This window comes from Natator depressus, chromosome 4, assembly GCF_965152275.1.
Source record: "Natator depressus isolate rNatDep1 chromosome 4, rNatDep2.hap1, whole genome shotgun sequence".
Lineage (NCBI taxonomy): Eukaryota > Metazoa > Chordata > Testudines > Cheloniidae > Natator > Natator depressus.
The window spans coordinates 72,485,330-72,512,125 of NC_134237.1; the positions used below are offsets into that span (position 1 = coordinate 72,485,330).

The following is a 26,796-nucleotide window of genomic DNA, read 5'->3' on the forward strand; positions in this document are numbered from 1 at the left end:
TTATGATTATAAATCTCTTTAGTTAAATATGTACACATTACATGGTATTTTAAAAAATAATGGAACTGGTTAAAGTTTTCAAGCAAATCTAATGCACAAATCCACCATCTTGTCAGCTTTAGATTGTAATGTCAGTTTAACATTCATAAATGGCTGTGTCAGACTAATGGTACTGCTTTGTGCAAAACAAACAAAATTAAGAAAAAATTCACCAAAATCCTTCCGTTCCCATGGTAAATTTCTAAAAAAGGTAGTACATACAACACACATTGTGATTGTATACAGAGGTTAGAATGACCAGCACTAATATAACCCCCATATCTACAAAATAATTAACTCCTTGGGTAGCTTTAGTTTTTGTAAACTACTAATTCTTAGTCCTAGCAAATTGTGCTTTTAGGCAGCCACGTGGCCAATAAGGTAGATGTTGTCATAAAGGTGCCCTACAAAATCTTCACTAATGTTCTGAGCAGCACGTCGTGTGTTTCGGATAAATTCTCTCTTTGACATTTTGTTCTTCACATGAGGGCTGGTAAGATCAATGGAAAGCAGAATCAAAGAGTAGCATAGTACATAAACTGCATCTAAAGAAAAGAGAACATTATGAAGTTATTGTTTACAGAACCGTAAGTATGGATGACACTTTACAGGCAACTAAAATTACCAGTCCCTGCTCAAGGATCTTACAATCTTAAGGGCTTGCATGAATAAATATGCACGAGTAACTTTACTCACATGAGCAGTCCATTGAAAACAATTTATTATTATTGAAAAGTTATAATAATGCAGTGCTAAATAAACACCGATGAATTTATTTATATATATATATATATATATATATAGTATCTAAAGTGTGCAAAATTCTTTAGACATGAAGGTAGACTGATCCCTTCCCTGAAGAGATTTCACTTTAAGGCCCTGATCCTGCAACTGCGGGGCACATTCTAAACACTAAGTATGTGAGCAGTCTCACTGGGTAAAATCCTGGCCCCACTGAAGTCAATGGCAAAACATCCATTGACTTCAATGAGGCCAGGAATTCACCCTATTTGCTTCAGTGGGATTATTCACAGGGTGTAAAGTTAAGCTTATGTGTAAGTCTTTACAGGATCAGAACCTATAGAGACCACAGAGATAAAGGGCAGACAAGGGTGAAGGGAAAAGATGCAACACAACCATTTTTTAAAATCACTTTTTGTACATGAAAGTTGTTTGCCTGTCAGGTATGTACAAGAGGAAAATCAGTAAGTCAAAAGTTTTTTTTTTTTTTTAAATTACCATTACTTGTCTGTATTACTGTAGTTCCTGACAGGTGTCTGTTTGCTTATTGTATACAATATACGCAGACCTGACCCTCTCCCAAGACTAACCTTTCTACTTTTAGAAAATTTTAATTGGACCCTGATTTAAACCCACTATGAAAAGTAACATTTTCCAAAGTATATGTAGATAAATATAGACTGATTCAATGCATAGAAGTCCTCTCTTCTTACCAGGGCTAAGGCCAAGTTCTCTCATCAAATCAGGATTACAAGCACAGAATCTGTGTGAGAACTTTGTTATAAGAGTCTCAAGATACTCCCCACGCTCCTCAGGGGCATGAATGTGCCTGAAAAACTCTCTCAGTGCATTTGGCAAGAACTGATTTCTGAAGTTGTGCAGTGTCACAAGGTCATCCAAAACATCTCTCCTGGTTGGGGGGGCGGGGGGAGGGATACAAAAAAAAACATTTAGAGAAATTTCCTTTCTACTGTTTAAACATGAAACAAGGTTTCACAGATTAAAATGAAGATTTCTTAAAGAGTCTGAATTATAGGTATTTTCTGTCATGAGAAAATGAAGAAAAAAATCCAACAATGATAAAACAAGAATAGGAAACACACGTTCCTCAGACTCCTACCACAGCAGCGTACAGTTCAGCCTAATACTTTAGAGAAATTATAATAAAAGCAGTATTCTAAATTTGTACACACACAGAGTACAGAGGAAATTGAGGCTGCAACAATACCTGAGAAAGCTAAGGAAACCATAGTAAAAGGAATAAATATACAATATGTCTTTCAGGGCCTATGTACATTAACAAGCAGTTAAGGCAGTACTCTCTTAAAACGAGGCTTAGTTAAGGTGATATTCACTCATGGTGCATAGAGCTGGCATAGAGGCCCTCCGCAACGCTCAGCTTCAGTGGGAATGCATGCTCAGTCTATTCCCTGAATATCAAAATGGCTTGGTGTGCAAGGGAAACTTGGAAGCAAGCCAGGGGAGAGGCAAGAGAGCCACAAGTGTACTGATCCAGTGGCTGAAACGTCCCAACTAGGGGTTGTGGAGCATCAGCATCCAGAATTCCAGCCTATGGTCTACTCTTTTGCACATCTACAATTTCCACACCCCAGTCTAAACATAGTGTCTTGCTTAAAGCCTGCTTACTCATTCTTTCGGGAGGAAAGGTGAATTTCATTCTTAAGAAACAAGAGAAAATATACATAGCAAAATATTAAGAACAACATTCCAATGCTAGAGAGTGCAAAGATCTCCTCTGTAAGGTGACATTCCAATTAAGCTTGGAACTGAAAACGTGGAAATAAGTACACTATCTGACCTTTACTAGAAAAACACAGTATGCTTATATACATATAGTGGTGCATACACGCACATGCTAGAACTGAGTAAATGTTCTGCTTTAGGAATAATATATTTTAGCTGAATCTCTGTTTGAGCTCTTAATTCAAATTTTTCTAATTAAAGATTATTTTTCATTAGATTAGTACATGTAAGAAGAGTGAATACAGAAAGGTGCTACAGACTGAAAAAAAGGAATATAGCATTTTTTCCTCATTACAGATTCAAATTACCTTTCATCAAGATAGATCCTCAGTTTCTTCCAATTTAGTGTTCTTGTACAAAAGATAAACTTAGCTATTTCCTTTGGTGAATCATCCAGTATACCCTTGGACATAAAGTAGTTAACTCCCTGAGACAAAAAAAGGACATTTGTATATAAATAAAATTGGTCTTAACAATTCTTATGGGCAAATATTGTAATGAGTAATATTGGAACATAAGCCTGCTAACGTTTTAGCATAATACCTCCTTCATCCTCTAAACAGCATTTCAACATGCACAATACAATCTAAAATTAATATAAATCAAATGCAAATAAAATTAATGCAACATTATGGTTGAGATTTTACATGTACTAACAGTAGGAAATTCAAAATTACACAGCCCACAGCAAGCATAATTTGATTCTGTTGTACTTTCTCTTACTATTTTTCTATCATATGTATATACATGGTGATTAAATTATGTTTGTTGTAGGGACCATAATTTATAATTTCCTAACTATGGTGCATATAAAAATCTTGGCTTTTTGCCTTTAATTTATTTTTATCTAAAGCATTGATCTCAATGTTCTTCCATGTGTATGGAATCACATTCAAATAAATGCACTATATACATTTAATTAAATGTATAATAACTCAAATAATGCAAGTGTGTTTATTCAAAGTGCAGATCAAGATACACACACATATACATATAGTATATATGATATGTATAAAAAAATCCAACAGCACTCTGCCTCTCCCTAATAATAATAAAAAAAACTAGTTTAGAAAGTGACAGAATGAACATATCATATGCTATCTATTCAATTATTTATTACTTCTACATTACAACCATTTTTTCACACTTTGCCAAGCACACACTTTTCACTAAGAAGTATGTACATGCCAAATTTGAACATGTAAATACAATATTTAAAATCTTTCTGGATACTTTTCTTGAATTCAGGTATCTCAAAGCATGAAAAACTATTTTTGTCATGGTCTTATAATTCAAAAGCAGTTTACTGGATTTTAACCAAAAATTTTGGGGAGGGGTGGGTAGAGGGAGAAAAAACATGACCTATTTAAATGCAGAGCATAACTTTTTTGGGAAGGGGCTTAAACTCAAATTGCGTCTTCCTCAGTAAATATGGCATCACAACAGGGATAATATAATGCTGAAATATGTACAAATGTGCAATCTAATGCGTTATCTTAATTTGATTTAGACATCAGTGTATCAGTGCAACTCCCTAAATCACCAAATAAGATAATCCTTACAATTTTTTTTCATTATAAATCTTCTGATTCCAGGTACTTTACAATATATTCCAAATTTCCCCTTTTGGGTTAAATTATAAAGACACAGTGGGGGCAACCTAGCACTTTGTTTATAAGCAACCTTCCCAGTGATGTCAATTGAAGTTCTGCATAAATAAGGAGTGCAGGACTGACCTTTTAATCTGGAAAGTTATTTTATAAAAAGTGAAACAGTTAAGTAAGACAGAAAAGCTGAACCATGTCAAGCAAACATGATTCTAGAAACTACACCTTGAGATGATGATCAGGGACTTCACTTAAGAGATCTGAAAGACTAGCACACACATACACAACACACATAATATGCTACTTAGCCTTTTTTTTTTTTTAAACTGGTTCATAATTTGTTTTTATATTTGTGGAAAATGTTACCTGAAGTAACATAGTTCTTTAGTTATAATCGAAACAATGCTTTAAATATATGCACAAAATTAAATATATGCAAACAATTTTCTATTAGGAACAAGGAATCTAGGCAACTTTAGGGCCTGATTCAGGTAAGCATCCCTATTCAGGGCAGCATTTAAGCATGTGTTTAAATTAAAGCATGCACTTGAGTGTGTGCTTAATACCCATTGACCTAATTGGGATTTATCTGGGCTTTTCCAAATAGGAATGGCCTTAAACACATTCTTAAGTGCTTTTCTGAATCGAGGCTTAAATGGGAAACTAAAATGGATTATCAAAATGATTAAACAATTGCTCACTGATGCCGCAAGTATTTTGACAATTGCTTAAATATGACAAAAAGCAAAACATCAACACTACAATATCTCATTATATCTTCTGTTTAACTCTGCCTCCTTAGTCTTGCACCCTGATTCAGCAAAACATTAAAGTAGGTGCTTACCTATAAGCACGTGCTTAAAAGTGTTCAGGTGAACTGGCGCCTTGAGGAATATCCTATTTTTAAACAAGCTGTGTCCTCACAGCACTTACTCTTCTTACTACAGGGTGTTACTAAAAGAGGGAGACATTGGACAATCGGAACAGAAATGGATTTACCATCTACCTTCACAATGAAAAAAGTCACCTGTTCTACACAGACAATCTGAACTTGTTCTCCCAGAACTGGGAGATGCTGGGAAATATTTCTGTGCTATATAAGGCTCTTCAGAACCAACAGTGTGTTGTTGGTACTCATCATACAAGCGACCAGCTCATTTGACATCCTCAAACCCACCCTAGCTCTGCTTCCTTCTTTTATTGTAACTTCTTATGCCACTGCCATCTCCTCACTCATTTCCTTTTCCTCTTTTTCACACACACAAGGTGTGATTGCATATTCATTCCAACACAGTAACAGTGACACTTTTGAGTTACTATTATTCGCCCCAAATAACAAATAATTTGAACCAAACTGAAATGGTTTCTTTTTAAAGATTTTCCCCATTTTTGTTTGCTCACATTGAGTGAAGGTTATTTGTAAGGACACTGGACAATCTGCTTGCTAAGTGTGTAAACTGTTGTATGTTTATGGCATCTCCATCACCTTCCTCCCCAACAAAATAAATCACCTTTGTTAGATAAGCATGTTCAGCTATGAATGGACACTATTCGAAGGGCATAATTCTACAAGGAAGCGAAAACTAAATGTCAGATAATCCGCTTTAAAGTCCCATTGCACTGATCCATCTTAAGCTGGCATCTGAGGATTTCCCCAGCAAAGGGGAATCCTTGGCTGGAGTAAAGCCAGTCTATTGAGTTTTATGTCACCTGTTTCTCACCAATTTTTGGGTAGGAGTGGTTTAAGGCTGGTGGGGGCACACTGGGTGGGGTGGAACAAGGACAATATACTCTGGCAATCATGGTCTAGTGAAATGGTCCTTAGAAGACCTTTCCAGCAGCCATGATTTACAGCAGTTCCATGGCTGCTCTAAATTGTGTTTGTGGCCAGCTTTGTCCTTTGGCTATCCTCAGGACTGGGGGCTTAGAAAAAGTGATTTAGAACTACCTGTGTCTTCCTTCCCCATTGTGCTGTTTATGAGCTCAGCAAAGCCCAAGATGCAATCCTAAATTTAAGAAGGGCAATTTAAAGTATATGCAACTAACAGTCATCATGCTTGACTAGGGAGGCAAGTAACTATCACAACAGGTTCTAGTTTATGGTCACTAGTTGTTCATGTCACCCCTTTCTCGTGTTACCAATTAATTTTGATGCAGTTCACCAGTTCTCATTTGCATTCCCTCTGATCTTTCCCCTTTGTCTTTAGAATACCTCCATCTTTCCTAAATGGATGTCTGAAATTGTGCAATATCGATTTAATTTTTCTTCATCAGCATTCACTTCACTCCACATTACTGCAGTACTCCTGTGGTTGTTTTCTTCTCTACCCATAATATTTTCAATATGCATGTTAAACCTTTTTAGCTACTTTTCATCCTGTGCCTTAGGGGTCCAGCATCCATCACACATATACAAAGATGCAAATTCCATGCTGGTTAACCTTTGAACGCTGTCTTTTCCTCAAATTTAGTTTCAGATGTACTCAACATGCCAAAGCTAGACTATTCAAGATTTCTTGGCATACTATTTCTTGTAGCACATGGAAATGGATTAAAAGTAATAGATGCACAGCAGGAGAGTGGACAATTTACATGCGTGAGGGGGCTGAGATGCTCTTTGAAGCATATCTGGGTGATTAGCAGACTGGATTGCCAAGGATGTGTCTTGAAAGAGGGAAGATCAGATTGGAGGAATTTATTCGAGATGCCACTCAGAGTTGTAGAGAATCTGGTTACTGGAAAGGGGCCAGTGTTGGACAGCTTTTATTTTTATCATTTGTTTACAGCTATATTGCTTGTAGATATATTATCGTAGGTATCTTGTAGCAGCTATTACCGATAATTAAGGTTGCAAATGGTTTACATTATAACAGCTCTGTTTTCATATGCCCATAACTTTCTGCAACTATTCACCATTTGGGCTGAAGTTTTCTATGCTTATGCCTGATGATTTGTTTTTTTTTTTTAAAGTTTGAATAAAATTAATTGACAGTTCTGAGTTATAGGACAGTGAAACACATTTTTGCCAATGGCATTAATCATCCTCCCCTCCCCTAAAAAACCCACCCTAACTATACTTTTCTGATCAAGGTTAATGCAAAAATTGGATAAAGTTTAACATTTGGCATACATAGTTCTGAGTTTTGTGTATTTGCTTAGCTTTTAAAATACGTTTAAAATACAAAAAGATTGAAATAAAGAATCACTACTGAGCAGGTCAGTGACCATCTGCTAAGATTTTTAGCACATTTTCATTAACTATTCCCGTATGTGACAGCATGGGACATTCTCTCTGCTGGAACTCATTAGAGAGTTCACGTAGAAGCAGGGGCTGCTGTTCTCAGTCTGCTGCTAACACTATTAGTATGGATTAGTATAGATTGTAAATGCATCATTGATACACATAACAAAAACTACAAAGTATGTTCTCTCCACAAGTTTTACTGCACTCTACAATTTTCTGCAGATTGTAATCTTTTGCTTTACAAAGACGCTAAGAATATCAGACTGGGAGTCTAGTCCCAGTTCTGCCATTGGCTCACTATGTGAAGCTAGGCAAATTGCCTCCTCTCTGTGTGCTTCCTCTGCCAAAAGGGGATAATGATGTTTTATCTGCCTTTGTAAAGCACTTTGGGATCTATGGCTGAATACTATATACATATTAAGTATTATTCTACTGCAGTATAGCAAAGATACGGCCAGTATAAAATAAACAGTTGCAGTGTGACTGCTCTCTTCGGTTTCTGCAAGAAGGAGTTATCTTCAGCTAAACAATAGGCCTGATTCTACTTAACTCAGCATGCCTCCTTCTCAGTGCCAAGCATTCTCAACTCTCACTGAGGTCCAACGGGGGCACTCATGCCACCCCCATACAATTCACCTCAGTATGCTGTATAATTGAAAGCCTAACTGGCAAAATGGAAATAGTAAATCCAGGTATTTTCCTTTTTTCTTTCTTTTTTTTTTTTAAGAAAAAGATTTCAAAAGCAACACCATCTTAAAACTTTAAGGAGCAGTTAACATTTTTTAAAAGTTAGAAAATAGAGAGGTTAAAGCTTCAACAGTAATGTAAGCTCAACTGCTTAGATTGTAAGCTCTTTAGGGCCTTGTGTACCGTGCCTAGCACAGTGGGGTCTCTCCCTGACTGGAATTTCCAAGCACTATTCTGTTCTTCTCGTTAAATGTTAAGCTTAATACATGACTGTTTATGTACTAAAACGTATTCCATTAAACATATTAAAAGGCATAATGTGTCAACATTACTATGGATTATTTATATGAGCATTTTCAGAGTAACAGCCGTGTTAGTCTGTATTCGCAAAAAGAAAAGGAGGACTTGTGGCACCTTAGAGACTAACCAATTTATTTGAGCATGAGCTTTCGTGAGCTACAGCTCACTTCATCGGATGCATACTGTGGAAATTGCAGAAGACATTATATACACAGACACCATGAAACAATACCTCCTCCCACCCCACTCTCCTGCTGGTAATAGCTTATCTAAAGTGATCATCAAGTTGGGCCATTTCCAGCACAAATCCAGGTTTTCTCACCCTCCGCCCCCCCACAGACAAATTCACTCTCTTGCTTTGTCTGTGGGGGGGCGGAGGGTGAGAAAACCTGGATTTGTGCTGGAAATGGCCCAACTTGATGATCACTTTAGATAAGCTATTACCAGCAGGAGAGTGGGGTGGGAGGAGGTATTGTTTCATGGTGTCTGTGTATATAATGTCTTCTGCAATTTCCACAGTATGCATCCGATGAAGTGAGCTGTTGCTCACGAAAGCTCATGCTCAAATAAATTGGTTAGTCTCTAAGGTGCCACAAGTCCTCCTTTTTATATGAGCATATTAAGGTTCAGAAACCAATCATTCAGGAGTCAAGAAATGCAGAGATAATGTTAAACATTCAATTTGAACTCTACCTCCTGGTGCATATACCTTTAAAACACTGTCTTTCAACATGGGAGGCAGAGGAGATAGGGTACTAAAGTGGGATTCATAAGACCTGGGTTCTATTCCCAGCTCTGTCACTGGCTTGCTGAGTGACCTTGGGCCAGTCACATCCCCTCTCTGTGACTCAGTTTGCTCATTTGTAAAATAGGAATAATATTGACCTACTTTGTAAAATGCTTTGAGATCTACAGATCTATATATCACTTTTTATCTGTAGATCTCAAAGCACTTTACAAAGTAGGTCAATATATGTATGTTATGGATTATTTTTAGCCTAAAAAATTAAAAGTTACCCAGCTTCCAGAACTTGCCATTTCTTAGAACCAGAGCTTTTTGACTTGACATCTCCTGATTATAGACTTTCTAATGTGGTTCAGCACTCTAGACGACTCTGCTTTTCAGTGTGACATATGACATTATCCTGCAGTATCCTCCACAAACCTAACTGAGTTAAACTTAAGTATTTTAGGAGTTCTTTGTATTAAAAATGAAATTTTTAATGTAATATTAAGGGATTGTATGTAAATCCACAGAGAAAGGAAATTACAACCCTCCAGGAACTAAGAACAGTGAGGGTGGTTAGGCAAATTCACTCAGGTTGTAACACCTCCAAAGAACTTCACCACCTGGAGAGATACTGGCACATACTGGTTCCAACCAGATTCTCCAGGCACCAGACCAAAAACAGACAAACAAACAAAAAAACGGATTTTTTACTAAGTAGGCTGATTTAAAACTGACTCCAAGTCCTCCTTCTGATACAGAAAGTGGACAGGACCTTTGGTCCAATGGGGAGCCTAACCCTAAGGGAAGGGTTGAAAGATCTTTGGCCCACTGAGACCCCATAAGACGTGGTTGCTATTTTTGAGCTGAAACGGCGATGAATTTATGACCACGGGAAATACCCGGGTGGGGTTTGAGGGACTAATCACCATCCAAAGCTTTTGTTGGAGTTAGGGAGTCATCTCTGGTCAGCTTATTAGCATGCATGTAGGGGTTTTCTATTGTTTTTAATTTTTTTCTGTAATGCTTTTACCTGAAGAATAAATATGCTTGCTTAGAAAGAACTAAGTTTTGTAACTGAACTTTGGCAATTACACTGTGTGCTGCCTCTGATTAGAGAAGTGATTCAGACATGCTTAGGAAATCTGTCTTTTGCTGCACAATACAGTATGGGGACTGTGCAGCCTGGAAATGCCCTGGTCAGGAGGGACAGAGATGCATGTCTCCACTCAAGAAAGGAGTCATCTGAGTAGTCTAGAGCCTAGCGTGGGTGCCCTTGTAGGACCACAGAGGGGTAATACAGATGCAGTTGCCCTGAAATGTGACATTCAGGTCAATTAAAAAAATTATAAACTACATACATATGATATTCCACTTCCAATTCTCATAACTTTAAGGCAGCTGAACATTTCCCTCTAGCTTAGCTTATTCCTTAAAGATGTATAAAACAAGCCAATTTGATGTTTTTACCATGAGCTGTTAAATTAACCTTGAACAAGAATTTGGACAGAAACAAATGGGAAAGAGAGTATTTTCTGCACATAAGCTTAACTCTAAAACAATAAACAAAACAGACTAATCAATTTTGCTCAAAACTTCTGAAAAAAAAATCACTTCTAAACTGGAAAGCATACAAAATCCCCCTCACCAACCAAATCATGAATTAGTCTGATAAAATTAGGAGCAATTGAAAAAAAAAAAAAAGAGGAGGATGAGAAAGTAAGCTGAATGTCCAACTTAAGTATAGACACACTATACTCACTACAATTTAGGACATTATTATATTGTATGGGTGAAATCCCGGGCCCACTGAAGTCAATAACAGTTTTACCATAGACTTCAGTGAGGCCAAAATTTCACCTTTTATCCACGAAGGAAAACATTAATAAAACCAGGAATTCAGTAAAGACTATTAACGTTAGGAGTAAAACAGAAATTGGGCATCTTTTCTGAGGCAAGCGTTCTCCCTCCCACCTCCACTTATCGTTTAAGTGCATAACTGTGCCTCATAATAATTTTGGAAGCATACTTTATGATTATGACTATTTTAGAGAGAAAGTTAAATCTACCCATGACACCTCCAAACTTTGAGTAATAACTGCATGATATGGAATGAGTATTGTGCGGGAAAGTTTCACACACTGTACATTATTTAGAATAATATATGGCAGAAATTAAGTTGGCCGATTATAAAAAATAATTCTCAAACTCTTAAAATTCTTGATACACTTGGAAGTAAAAAACAAAATAGATTTTAGCTATGAGGATACTGCCAATGGAATAAAAATTAAAAATAAGTCTTGCACATGCATAAGGAGGTTATGTTATGTGTAAACACGTGGTCAGGCACATCTTTCAGTAGAATGTGGTCACCTGCCATGAATTATGCAAGCTCATGCACACAGTCAATACAGCATATACAGCAGATTTCACAACGCCATGCACACAACAATGGCGAACCAGATAATCCTACCACAAAGTGTGCAGACGCTCTCCCCCACCCCGTGAGCCACTGCTAGCTCTGGAGCTGTTGCTGTGGAGCTTGGTTACCCATTTTCGTGACATGGGCGGTGTCCTTTGGAGAATCTTGCTCCTGTGGCCATAAGTATTCTTATTTTTACAATATTTTAATCAGGTCTGTTACTAAATGTAAAGCAGAGTTGGGCAGGAAGTTTTTAGACACAAGATTTGTAATAATGGAATGTCATTTTATATCATATCATATCAGTCACAGTGTCCTTATAGTAATAATTCTGCCAATATCACAGTTGTAAACAAAACAAACAAGTGAATGTTCTTGGAACTTTCAGACCCAGAACACTTCCTGCCAGGCTATGGTGCTCCACAAGGAGAGAAGACCAGAAGTGCCTAGGAGATACTATGAAATTCCAGGCTCTCAAGGGACCTGAAGCTGACTGTTCATATTTCAATTGACAAATGGACCATCATTAATTCTGAAGTAGCAAATGTATTATAAAAAAATATATAAATTAGCCTATTTTATAGAATATTTACAAATTATTAATTTTCATTTAATATAAAAATTACTTATTTGTATATAGTACGTTTTATTCTAAAGAATCCCAAAGTGCTTTACACTATACAAAAATTACTTTACCGCTAAATTGGAGCATAACTGCACATCGCAGTTTAGGACAGGAAGTGAAGAATAATATTATATCCAATTAAAACTGCAGGGGGAACTGTACGTAGGCAGAGCTGTTACCAGATTTAGGACTTGGCCTGGCCTTGGCCTAGGGTTAGCACTTGTACTCTTGTAAACAAATCTTAAATATCTCAGTGTAAAGTTTCATTTGTAAAACTTCTTCTCTAGTAGTATCTCCACTAAGATTATTTTGGAAATAAATATATGAATCATTCTTAACCTGAGCTGCAAGATACCGATAACTTCAATGGGAGTCTAGAGTATTCTGCCCTCTTCTTGTACAGTATCAAAAGAACTGAGTATTATATTTTGTCATCTATAAAAAAGGGCATGGCTTTCAGCAGTCAAAGAAAAAAAAAAATGTGTGCCAGGGCAAATGAGACAAAAAGAATTTAAACCAAATCACTTTGCTGTATTGGCTTATATGACTGCTTTATCATTTTGTCCAGCAACTGTACATTAACATTATCTGTATGATACTGGCATAGCGAATCATTTGTTTCTAAACACAAAACTGATTTATCCAATTACCACTTGTGTGTCTTTATTATATAAATATACTTAGAAAGTGAAAACTCAGTTTTGTTCAGTGTGATTTATCATCTCTTTGCAGGAAATGTGATGCATGAGTAGTCTAATTTTATACACAAAGGAATATTTTCAAAATGCTGGTGGGGTTTTTACCACGTATATCCTAGGTTAAACCTGGTTCAACTCTCAAATTGCTCCTTACACAAGCAAAGATGTGGCTAGATTGGGAAAAAGCAGAAGTTAATTCATATAACTAATCAAAACCAAACTAATAGATAACTTTTGTTTAGTTCTGAGATTTATTTAAAATAAATGTACATATTTAACGTAACAGAATGAGTTACGTTTATTAAAAAGGAAGCATTCAGAAAAATAAAAATCAGTTCTATTTACAAAAGTTCAGTCTTTAACAGTTTTGTTCCATTAGTGTAATTTTATAGTATATGTTATAGGCAGGGTAAGTTAACAGATATTATTTCAACATTTGCACCTTGAAATTGGAGGACTTCTTATGAACAGTGTCCCCACCATCCTTGATTCAATTGGTGTTCCACTCTATGGCAGGTTTCATCTGCATTTAGGGCTTGATCCTGCTCCACTGAAGTTAATGAGAGTTTCGGCATTGACTTCAATGAAAGCTGGATAAAGGCCATATTACATAATAAGATTTTTTAAACATTTATTTCTGTGGGCATATCACAACCATTTTTTGAAACTGCCCATGGTCTTATTTACCAGGATCCCACCCCCATGTCAGGATGTGGTTATGAATTTCTGACATCTATCTGTTAGACTGCTGGGCAGAGTACTTATGAGTCAAGCAAGCAAATGATATGCCTGGGAATTGTAAGCATAAAAGATCAGTATAGGGCCATAACTTAGTATTCAGGATTCACATAGTACAACACAGTAGCCATTAAAAATTGACTTCTAATGTTGCTACAAGTTCAATGGTCTCATGTACAGTTTTTTTTTAACTGTATTAAAATTACTGCAACTGTTATTGATGTTAGCAATACTCCACTTACCTCATCAGGGTTGGCATTAAAGGTAAGACTGCCCTCATCCAGCTGCATATACAATCTTCTAAAAGAAAACCCTAGAGGTGGATTCTTATTGTATATAGAGCAGTGTCCCCAAGTGGATTTGCACAACCTACCAAAATAGGAATAAATCTAGTATGAAAATACTTGGCATATTGAACAATGGGGATAAAAAATATTGAATAGCTGCTCATTAATTGATAACCAGTCATCCTATGCACTAAATGAGGCAAGGTCCTGTGAAAAGTTATATGGGATCATGTAATTAATGACAGTATTATAATCCATATGCACAAGGGAGCTGAACGAAGACTGCACAGATGGTGTTAATTCTGGCATTTCCTAACATTTGAGTGCTTGACTTTGTAACCTAAACAACATTCTTACATTTTTTTTTCTCCATGTAAATGTATAATATACCTCAAAGGAAAAAACAGAAGAGGATTCAACTATACAGTATAGACTGAAGAGCTGATTTCTTTTCTTCTTCCTTTAGTCTTTATGCTTTATGTATACACTTTTATTTTAATGGGAATATCTGTGCCTAGTCTAAGATTTCTATGGAACCAGGACAAAACAACAGTAATACCCAGTCACAAATGGACTCATGTTAGGTCATGTGAGGGGGCTTGCAAGTTTTGGTATTTTACATTTGGTAAAATGTACATTTGGTACATTTACACAGCATCATTGGGTACAAGAAGTGCATCACTGCACCTTTCCACTGTAAAGTGGGAAATTGCCAGATGTTTAATTCTTGTGTCCAGGCGTGGTGGTGGTTGTTGGTCCCTTATCTTCCTCTGGTCAGGAAGAAGTAAGATGGCAAACTGTTTTTAACAGCTAAAACAAGTTTTAAAATCACACACAATATGAAACAACCAACCAACCCAGAATGGAAAGGAAAGGCAGAAGGAGCCCACTGGCTGAAGCAAAGTAGAATGGACCATGGCACTATAAACCTGATCCTCAGCCTCTAGAAACTCAGTCCAGGTCAGGACTCAGTGCTGGCCAGAGCCTGCTTGCAGTTTCAACTACATGTTCATTTAATTTGAAACTGGGTCTTATGAAAGGATGACTCTTATCTGAACTTTGTAAAATCAATTTTTATAGAGTTTTAAATTTAAGTTCTCTATTTTTGATGGAGACAATGGATTCCTGACTTTTCTTCTCATTACTGACTACATAAAGGTGTTGTGGAATGTAGACTTACTACCACTGCAATTTGACAATTCTGCTTTACTGCATTAATCCTTTCTCTTTGTTGATGCTTTTCCATTTAGATTCTATATGCTGAACTTAGACCCACTGTAACACTGTGCACAACAAAGGTTAACATTTTTGTTGTCAGGCACACAGTGGGCAATGAAAAGCACCTGTGGAGACACCAGTGTGCTAGAGGGCTTGTCTTCATTTCAGTGCTAAAGTGAGCATAGGTAACTCAAGCTAACTCCTTTCTAGTTTGAGTGAGAATGACAACACTGCAGACAACACTTGAGCAGCACAGACTAGCTGAGTTATCTCTACATTATCAACTCCAGCATTGCAATCACTTGAGCTTCAACCCACATCTGTTGATGGGCCAGCTAGCTCAAATTTAAAGTACCACTGAATCTGAACTATAATATTTTGTGTGTGCACGTGGGGAGCTGGATTAGGGGCAAACCTTGAATTACACTGCAGTGAAGACAAGCCATTAGTCTTCTTTCTACAAGTGATACCGCAAACAACAGAATGATTATAATTTTCACATGGATCTCTATTTGCACTGGGCTCAGATTTTCCCGTCAAGTCTGAATTGATCTGGGTAATATTTGTTTGGAAAAAGACAAACAGGAAATCCTTAAAAATATATAAAACAGTTAATTAGCATGAGTTGAACAGTAACTTTTCACATCTGAAACCTTGTTTAAAAGGGTAAACAGTGTGACAACCAACAATCAATCTAGTAATCCTCTTTATCCCATGCAGATGACCCCACATTAACTTACCCTTGCCAGAGAAGCTCATCATTAGCAAGATCCTGCCAGACACAAGAAGCCAGGCAGAGGTCAGTTGCATTCAGATATGACAAAATGGTAAAACTAAGCTCAGGGGGCAGCATTTCCAGGTTAATGAATCCTTCTTGTTCTTTAGATTTTCTTGTTTTCAACAGATGATAGATGTCAATTCCTCCTTGGGCTTGTTTACGATGGCTTGTGTTTGAAATGCTGTTAGTAGCTAATCTTCTACCATTCTCTCTGGTGAGATAGCCTTGCCCACTGTATCCTTGGTGTTGCAGCTGCTGGTTCCTAGCCACTCTCCACAGCCCTTGACCCATCTGCGAGCCTGTGGGTCATAAAATGCAAAAGAAAGGTTATTTAGAAAAAAACCTCAGTGGGCATTTTTATGGCTGTTAAGGAAATTAGCTTATAAATTTACAGTTGCATTGGCAATTTATGAAAAGCTTTGGGAAATATCTAGTAGGTATTGAAAAGCTGAATAAAAGCAAAGGTAGAACTGACTTTCAAATAGTAAGAAAAGAGTAATCTTGTCAATTATTATGCCATAAGTTTATCTCTGTCCCCAGTAAAATGAACAGCTACAGAGAACAAAAAAAGTCAATGAAACTTAGAAAATAAAATTTGCCAAACATTACTGCAGCTCTGGACAGAATTACAAAATTCAGGGCCTGATTCTGTAAATACTACTGAGCACAATGCCTACTAATAATGCTCCATTCAACTCAACAGGACTTTCAAGAGGAAGCACCATGTTTGGAACTAGTGTTTTCAGAACTATTTGCAAGTTAACTCAAATGGCCTGTCTGGAAACAATGTAATGCAGACTGAGACTATAATCAAGAGATAATGATAAATGGTAGTGCACTGTCATGTGGGGTAGTGTGTAGTAAAGGCAGGGATTGGTATTAAGGTAAAATCTACCAACTTTGGAATTGATTCTAATTTAGGAAGATCTGCAATTATTGGTGAAGACAAAGAAATAATACTAAGATTGACTACTATTATTAATTTATTTAGACACAAACAATGCATTGTTTCTTTGTCTTCAAAATGCTCCAAAAAGAGAAGGTGGATTCATCTTTAGCTCTCATGGTTACAGACACAAAAACTTAATTTTATGTGTGTGTTGCAAACAAAATCAGATTCCTATGTATTCAACTGAGTCCAAGAACTGGGCTTTTTATAGCAGTGGTTCCCAAACTTGTTCCGCCGCTTGTGCGGGGAAAGCCCCTGCCGGGCCGGTTTGTTTACCTGCCGTGTCCACAGGTTCGGTCGACCGCGGCTCCCATTGGCCGCAGTTTGCTGCTCCAGGCCAATGGGAGCTGCTGGAAGCGGCAGCCAGTACGTCCCTTGGCCTGTGCCACTTCCAGCAGCTCCCATTGGCCTGGAGCAGCGAACCGGGGCCAGTGGAAGCCGCAATCGGCATAACCTGCGGATGCGGCAGGTAAACAAACTGGCCTGGCCTGGCAGAGGCTTTCCCTGCACAATCAACAAGTTTGGGAACCACCGTTGTATAGATATACAAAATACTGTCAGATTTGTAATAAAATCAAGTGCTGACAACTCTGCAACATACATTTGTAATGTGATATGGCTATAAAAAGACCAATCTCGAGCTGCATTTAAAGAAACATTGGAACACAAATTAGGGAGGTATAGTTCTTCTCAGTGTAGCTCAGGTGTGACTGCACCTGGATTAGTATGTTTGATTCTGGGCATTTTACTTAAAACATATTGAATGGGAGTGAGTTCACAAAAAACAATTAAGATGTTAAAAAACAAAATCAGATGGCTAGGCTGCAGAGTCCGAAGAAACCTAGAAGAGCTAATTAATGTGAAAAAAAAAACTTTTGAAGAACTAAGGAATGATTAAGACAAGAAACATAATAAAGGTCTACAAATATCTGAAGGATGTATTCATCATGGCTAGTGAAATTATTTGATGATTATGATGAAAGGGGGTATAGTGAGAAGTAATAGGATGAAACTAAGAAAAATGTAGGCTGAATTTTCAGAAACATCCTGACAGTAAGATCTGTTATGATGTGGAACAGTTTTCCAAGAAAGTGATAGAAGCCCCTTTGCTTAGAAAACTTAAAAATCAGACTAGGTTGAAACACTAGAAAATGTCATTTTCTGTTTTCCTTCACTCTCTCAGCTAACACAAGTTATTTTCTTCTTCTTCTTCTCTTTCTTTCTTTCCTTTTTTTTTTATTTAAAGATTGCAATATATTCTTCTATGGCAAGTTTTAAATATCATGAGATTTAGAAAGGGTGGCTTGAGGACTCTATTTTTTTAAATGTGGAATTTATGTTTCAGTAATAAAGAGAATCTTCATCACAACACAAGACATTGGTCAAAAGGCATCCAGACCTTTCTTTTTATCACAACCAACGTTGTACTTGGCTGAGCCCTCTTTTTACCAGCATCTCGGATGTGCAGCAGCTGTGTTTGTGACTTCTTTTCTTATTTATTGCTAGTTAGTTATGCTGTAGAGTAGTAAATGCAGCAGATTCTGAAATCTAATTCAGCAACCTTCTAAACTAGACACTTATATCTCAATGACAAATATTTCAGTAATAACTTGTGTTTAATCAAAGGGACAAAGAAAGTAGTTAGCTCACAAAGTAGGCCACACTTGAACTCACAACCCACATCAGGAGCGGTCTTTGAACGCTAGTCTGTTTTAGAACTATACAGTGAAACAGTCTTCTTTTTATATCCCCGCTATGATGGCAGAACATAAATTAATAAGCACTCATTCCAGAGCTCTACAGTCTCCTGTTGCTGGTGCGCACGCTTTCTCTCTCTCTCTCTCTCCCTCTCACACACACACACGTACAACACATCTAATCTGACTTGTGCATTTGGACACTGGTCTGGTAGGAGCTCACATGCATGCTATTATTCATATTCAGGTAGCACCTGGAAATCAGAATCAGGGATCTATTACATTAACGGCAGACATATGATTAAATGACCCCAAAAGAGCTTAAAAAGGTAACCAGTAGGAAACTAACAATAAGAGAAGGTGGCGGGAGAATGAGGTTAATGGTCACAAAACTAAAACATTAAATTGTTATAGAAGCTTGCAAAAGTGGGATATTCAAACTATTTTGTTTTTTATTTCTGCCCATTTCTACTTTTTGAACTCTTGAATGGTTTCTATTTCTACTGGAACTTCTGTTTGGGGTTTTTTTTTCCTGTTTAAACCTCTCTTATTTTTACATAAACACTTCTCTCATTATATATCTATATACATACACACACATCTTAGTGGGGAGCGGATGCTTTTAGGAGGCTAAAAAACACTGAAGGAGGGAGCGAAAAATGAAGAAGAAATGGATGGGAAGAAAAGGCGTAGGCATGGAGAAGAGGGAGTAGGTGAGGAAGAGGGTGAAAGTTCTGGTGAGGCAGACCAAGTAACTACCATTAAAGTCCATTGAAAAGTCCATTAACTGCAGCTGAAGGAATCTAAGGTCAAAGTAACAAATTCAAGAAAATTTAGTTTCTATGTCAGGTGTGGATAATGGTGCCTTCCTCCCTTGGTCTTGCTCTTGCTGAGGCTGGGGTCATGAGGAAATGTGATCTTTACAGCTGTGAGATTATGGGAGTGGGGTGGGCTGTATGGTGGAAAACACTTGCCAGAATCTGGTATCTTGTATCATCATTTAGGCTGAATTTTGAAGGACAGATCAAATTGCCTCAGATCTGTCAACAGCCTGCAAGATTAGCTGGCAGGCTTAACAATTCCAAAATTGTATTTGAGTGGGAGGATCCTGTCATAATGTCAAGACACTGCATCAGAATGTGATGACCTGTCATGACAACACCAAAGCTATCAATGCAAACATTGCATCACTTCCCCAGGCTTTGTGAGAAGGTGTTTGTGAGCAGCAGCAAAGCTTAAAATGAAAGGAGGGGCTGGTTGCACTAACTATTATTAAAGGTGCTTGATGCTTTCCACTATAAAACCATGATTTTCAGTTGCTAATAATTTTGTCAAACTATAACCATTTGGGTTGAAATGCAGGTATCCACCTCAGGCTGAATTTTTTGGGGGATAATTTCAGCCAACTGGTTCAACCATTTCTAATCAAGGCAAGGAAAAACATGTTCCCCCCATGTAAAAAAAATGGCAACCTTTTCTTTGCTCTAGCACCCCTATACTTTGGATCAGGGACTTGAAATTGGGCAGGGATGTGTATTTTGTGACCTGCAAAAAAAGCCACCCAAATCTGGCCAAGCTACAAGCATCTGAAAAAAATCACAGTTTGCACATGTTCAGTAGAGACTTGCTAGAGCTTAATAGCTAAAATCTCAAAAGAATCTTCACTGAACCTCTCAAAAGAATCCATTCTCCTTTCACAACTGCTAGTGCTGACCAGATGCTGTGTGTGCCATTCCCACAGAGTGACTGAGCATGCTCCAGCACAGGGCAATGGGGATTAGAAGGATTCTTCCTGTAATGGCTGCTCTGGGCCTGGGATGAGCATCAGAACTGAAGCCTGTCTCTCCTGCACTCTTAACCCCCTGCTGGCACCCCAGATGTCTCAAATGCACATGCGACAAAAGCCAGTTGAGAGTGAGGAAAAGGAGTATATTGAGACAAGAAATCTGGTGAGATAGGACTGGAAGAGGAGGGAAGAGAGACTGGGAGCTGGAGGGAAGAGGACTAGGACTAGCTGGGCAAGGAGACTGGGACTGGGAGCTGCAGAGGGAAGACTGGGTCTCAGAGCTGGTGAGGGAAATGGAGGCAGGGACTAGAGACGTTGGCTGCAGGGTAACACTGAGATTGGACAAAGCTGGGGGAGTGGAGAGAGACTGGGACTAGAAAACAGTGTGGAGAAAAAGAAAGATCTGAAAAGGATCTGACATAAGGGGATAACTGGGACTGGCTGGGCAAGACTGTGGCAAGATGCTGGGGAGGAGGGGAAGAAAGAGATATGTGTGTGTGTGTGTGTGTGTGGGAGAGAAGACTGAGATGGGATATGGAGCCTGGGGAGGAAGAGTGGGAGGCAGTGGGGGAGGGAACTTTGAATTGGACAGGTTGGGCGGTGAGGGGAAGAGGCTGGGAGTAAAGAAAGGCATGAAGATTAGGACTTGGAGAGCAAGATTAGGGTGGAGTAACTAGGACTGATTGGGCGAGGTGGCTGGAACTGTGACAGGAGCCAAGAGTGGGAAAGAGACCAGACAGGGGAAGGGTGGAGAGGCTGGGTAGAATGGGTCAAGCATGGAAGGAAATAAGCCTACTAGAACACTCTCTCTTGTAGAGCATGAAATGGAACCCAAGATTCCTGAGTCCACATTTTAGTCGTGTCAGTAAATATATGGGAAATCCATTGGCAAAGTGCATCTCATCCCCCTCTAGTACTGGTCCATACAGGGGATCACAACCTACTATTGCTATGAGTTACTCCATTAGTTTAAGTGGCTGAGGTCACTGCAGAACATCTAAGGTTCTAGCCATAATGATGACTATGTGGATGTCAATATGACAGCACCTAATTACATTTCTGTATCTTCAATTTACTTTTTTAAAAATCTAGGAAATTATATAAAAGATCCCCTGCAGTAAAACAATATTATTAAGGTTGCAAAGTCAAACACTCAAATATTATAAGATGCCTGTGCAACATGAATTTGTCCCCTTTAATTCAATCACTGGGAACTGTGGATGAAAATATGAAGTACTATATAATGCTATAAGTACACTGAAAACTCAGGTCCTATCTGTCTCAAATTAGGTGCTCAACATTAGTGGCTACTTTTGATTTTAATCTCTCAGTGCATCAGTTCCCCATTTGTAAAATGAGGATAATACCATCGCCTCACATCACGGGGTGAATATAAATTAATCGTGTGTGAAGCACTTATGTACCATAGCGATTAGCACCATAGAAAAGACCATGAAAAAAATATCAATAATTCTGTCTTCAGAGCAGGTTTTGAATTCAATAAGGCATGGGGTCACACATTGAACAATAAGGATAAAACATGCTGAACAGCTGCTCATTAGTTGAGTACCATTTCCATCACTGTACACAAAAACCAAGTGTAACAGTAATGTGTTTTCAAATGCATATTTAAACTGAAATATAATTCATATATAGCCACTACCATTAATTAATCCAATTTTTCTCTCCACTATTTTAACAAGTTGTTTCTATGAACTATAAATATCACTATATCCATTTAAAAAAAAAAAAGTCCTCTAGCAAAAGGACCAGTCCAGGAAAGACCTGAAGTTGATGATATGAACATTCAACACAGATTTGTTCTTCTAAAAGTGACAGGGTCATCAACATTTACAGGAAGGGCTCCACCAGGTTTTGGGTCACATAACTAATTCAAAGACAAATGCACAAATAGCAGCTAGTGAGGGAGGTCTCATGGATTTGAAGACACAGCTTCCCTTTTCCTAGACAGGTTTTAAACGTAACTAAAAACTGAATGAGATTTGTTTTTCAGCTGTATTAAATACTTGCCTTCCCATCCCTTCACCAGTTTTCTTCTTCTTAAAAACCTTAATGATAAAAGACAGTCATAGGTAATTGCTGTTTGCAAGTTAGAAAGTGAAGATTTCTAATAAAACTAATTCCAGAAGTAAAATTCAGAAAACAGCTAGATTTTAAATTTCCTGATTCTGAAAAATTCTAAGCAGTTCAATATTTCCACATAAAAGCTTCTTAACCAGGTAAATCTAATTTGTTTCCTCACATAACTAGAACAGCAAGTTGTATATTTCTCAATTCAATAATATGAAAAAAGTTTTCCCTTCCTTGATCTACTATTACTCTCTCAAATCTACAACATGGCTATCTATTTACTGAGTTTTACTAGACTGGACAACAGATTAAACCAGCACATGATCAACTAATCCTACTGTAAAATATTAAGCACCTATTTTAAAACTGCTTAATCACAGCATGTATAAAGTGACACAATCAATCGCATACATATGAGAAAACAAGCAATTTACTTCTGCCTTTCTTTGAGAGGAACACCTAAGCTTAAAACCAAAAAACCCTCAAGGTTGTTAGCAGCTTCAATCTAATTCAATAGCAAGTAATGATCAAATTAGGAAGGTATACTTTTGAATTTTTCCTTTTTAATGTATGTAACACAAATATAATTGTAACCATGAAAAAAACATTCCCAACTTAGTGCACGTCAATATTTTAAAGTGACCAGGAAATAAGGGGGTTGGTGGGAAGGGGCTTATCCAGGAGTTTCTGGAAAATTTAAGTTTCATTTAGAAAAAGCAAGTTTTTAGCCCTTAACCTTGTAATGAGAACCTTCTGAACGTGGAGAGAATATAAATGTAAATGTATCTTCCTCACTCTGGAGGTAGATTGAAACAAGATGTAACAACTGCTTAAGGCCTAAATCCTGGTCGCAGCACACAACCTGGGCAGTTGTGTTACAGAGCTCCTCTGGGATGGAGATCATCCTGAAGGGTTGAGTTGCTCAGTGGCTATTTATCTCTTCCACATGGTAAAGAATAACTGGTGGTTCTGTACAGTGGCAGATTCACCAACTCTGCTACTTCCTGTCCTGTGATTAATATTTAATTCACAGAGGCTCTGGAGTTGAGCTCTGTGGTTCCTTGTAGGCTATCAGAACCCTGCCCCCTCTCCTGCTGCTGCACAGTCTAGTAGAACTCCATTTGTTTTGTGGCCACAAAGGACAGGGAAGGATTGACTCTAAGAGGCTTTAACTGTTTCCATTAATCTCTATACGGCATTACTGCTGCTGTTTGTCTTATAGTAGTCCCTAGATATGCCAACTGAGATTAGGGGTCCCCCTGTGCTAGGCACTGTACATGTACAGGTCTTAGAAAATTGGTGTGTTGCTGGACCTGTGGGAGACTTCAGCCATCCCCAGCCCTGCATGTAATTTGAGCATTGGCAGCAAGTAATTAAACTTGCAAAAACTGTAGATGTAAATGTTAGAGGCTCTTTTTGTTCAGAACTTCTGATGTCTTTTTGAGTGAATAGATTACTATACTAACAGATAAACAGTAATGTTAAACTTAAGTCTTAAGCCCATCAAAGTCTAATAGCCTCTTGCAGAGTCTAATATATCCCCACCAGTGTATATATCCAGTGACCCTGTCCTCTGAGAATATCTTCTGACCTGTAGTTCTTTGAAGCAGTGATGATCTTTATTTTTGCACATTGTACAGTGCAGAGAATATTGTTGGAACTAAATAAATGATAAAATAATAATTAGATAGCAGGAGATCAACAACACTACTGAGGTGTGAAAAAGGAGAAAGTAGGGTATGGGAGAAGAATCCTCTGGGCTATGAAAAGTGAGGAGAATCCCACAAATTAAGATTGCTAACTCAAGCTGTCACTTTTTCCAGTATTACAAGATGTTGAAAGACCATTTTTTTCCCAAGTCTGAGTATTCCAGAGAGGTTTACAAGTGAGAAATAAAGAGCATTATCAGAAATAGGGCATGGAATGATCATGCCTGCTGAATTATCTAGTGGACTTTAACACCACCAGGTAAACACTCAAGTTTTTTTTTTTATACTAGCTTCTGATCCTCTCCAAATGGATTATCTGTCTAAAGGTAGTACTTGTGTTCATAATGGTTGCAGGTGATTAAAGCCTTCCCTTTAGCTGTAAGTAAAACATGGAAAAAACAGCTAACAGGGTTTTTATACACAAAAACCAGTCAACACTCATTTATAATGAAAGAAAATAAACATGTTCTTCGTGCTCCTGATAATCTTTTCACCTCAGAAGTCAGACCACAATCACTTCTAATCAATTTCACATTAGAGAGTAATTATGGCTGATATCCAAGAATACAAATGCAAGAAGTATGGCAGAATATTTAAAAAAGCAGGTTCTTTGTGAAATACTCCCATACTTTTATGGAAAGATATCAAAATCTGTTTAAAAAAAATCAAAATCCTTCACTAAAATCTTACTCATTATAGGAATGATAAAACAAAGAACAATAGGTATTTTAAGTTAAATACCAAATGAGCAGATTTCACAGATACGACAGATTGAGACACATTTTAACTACCTAAGCACTCACTGATCATCATAAAGCCATAAGATGTAATACATTTGTAACTAAGAGCTTATCTGCCATTTGTTAGAGCTGGTGTCTTATTTTTACCCCCCATCAAGCAATTATTTTCAGTTTTGCAGTAATCAAGATGAACACTTTAGAAACTCACTATTACGTGATGGGTAAATCCATTTCTGGGCATAAAAACATCTGAGAGAAGGAGTAAATAAGAGTAAATGTAGTTGTATTGTATAAAATAGTAGCCAGTTTAATTTTCTACTTGAAAGTCTCCATTTTTAATGTTTATACCAAAATAAATCATTTAGGTGTATTTCCAAGACCTCAAAATTGTACAGTGTTCCCTACCTATTGAGACTCTGATGGATTGGCCTGCCCTTGTGAGTAGAGGAAAACCAGTAACATTTGTTTATATATTCACTATCCTATCTACCTTTTTCTGTACAGACTCTATCACAAGTAGGCCCCAATCCTGGACACAGCTTCTGTGTGCTACTTTATGGTAAGTATTACATGGCTGGTGTGTGCTGCAGAATACTAAAAGTCAAACCGTGGTCTCATTGAAATACCATATTGTCTGAACTGTGTGAAGCTGCAGTGACGTACCCTATAATGCTACCGGCTTGTGCTTACATCAGTGACTGTTTTGGTTCAAGATAAATCCTAGTTCCTTAGAGCAAATTTGAAAATCCCACCACTTCGTGAGCACAAGGGCTAGTGCACTGTGCACCTTCCCCTCCAGTCAGGTATGCAGGTCATGAAGCATCATTAATATTACTACTGAACATGGATGTTTGGAAGCCAAAGGTGCATTTATTACAGAGTTTTTCAAAAGTTTTTCAAATGACTATTTTAGTTACTTAAAAAATTATTCACTTTCCTCATGTCCATGATCGTCAGAGTTGTCACTATCTCCTTGGGAAACCCAAAGCGCCAACAGCCCCTTTCCCTTGCGGGGGACTCCAGGTAGCCCCCACTCTAGGTTACACGTTACTCACACACGCTGCTCCGAGCAACTCGGAATCACGATCAGCCTGTTGTATCGTCACCTATCTGCCCCCGCCGTCAAACCAATAAAGCTCCCACCCATGGACAACAAGGGAATAAAAACCCTCACCCCCCCCCTTTTCCCCCCGCAGCGCCCTAAGGAAGAAGAGAAGGTGGAGGGATCACTCGCCCATAGGCAGTGAAGGGGGCGTGTGTGTGTGCTGTGCTGGGAGGGAGCTGGCAGGCGCGGGCACGGAGTGCGTGGCGCGGAGCAGGCAGGAGCCGGCCGAGCACAGGCTCAGCGGTCTCCGACCAGCTTTACGGTAACGTTGCTCCCACCGCCGGCCTCTGCCTCTCACCCAGACACAACTGGGCCGGGAAAGTTCCGCCCCTGAGCCAGATTGGCCCTTTCAGACAGCCCCACCTTAGCGCCGACCTCTGATTGGCCGCGGCGCCCATCACTTCGTACCGACCCCACGGACCAAGCTCGCGGGGGGGTCTCTCGTACCTCTCCAAGCTCCGATCCCAACCGCCGCCGCGACGAGCCGAGTCGGTGCGTGAGCCTCGCCGGCTGGGAACAGACTCAGGAAGCACCGGGCACGGGGAGGGGGGGAAAGGGGGAGGGAGAGGAGAAGTGAGCCCTTGCGCCGCCGTCACTGCCACCGCCCCCTTCTCACTCCTGAGTTTTGACGTTTGCTGTTGTTGCTGGAAGTGATGTCGGCGCCGCGAGAGTTTACAGTAGTGGAAACTACTGTCAGATTTGTGTCCGCAGATTCTGCGCAAACCGAATTTGGTCAGTGCCCAGAGTTAAGTAATCTTCCCTGTCCCGCCCCGCCCGCAAGTGGGAGTCGCCTGGCAACAGGGCCTAGCTGTGGAATTGACGCGGGCTTTCTGAGGCAGGTAGG

General features: G+C 38.5%; 1 protein-coding gene across 1 annotated transcript; it reads right to left on the reverse strand.

Annotated features, from left to right (window-relative positions):
* Nucleotides 1–19: 19 nt before the first annotated feature.
* FBXO8 (F-box protein 8) lies at nt 20–26,649 on the reverse strand. Its single transcript, XM_074951172.1, has 6 exons — nt 26,400–26,649; nt 15,838–16,174; nt 13,835–13,961; nt 2,853–2,971; nt 1,494–1,690; nt 20–584 (listed from the first exon to the last, which is right to left on the reverse strand). The coding sequence occupies exons 2-6, from the start codon at nt 16,164–16,166 to the stop codon at nt 397–399; spliced, it is 960 nt and encodes a 319-aa protein (XP_074807273.1). The 5' UTR covers nt 16,167–16,174; nt 26,400–26,649; the 3' UTR covers nt 20–396.
* Nucleotides 26,650–26,796: the final 147 nt, after the last annotated feature.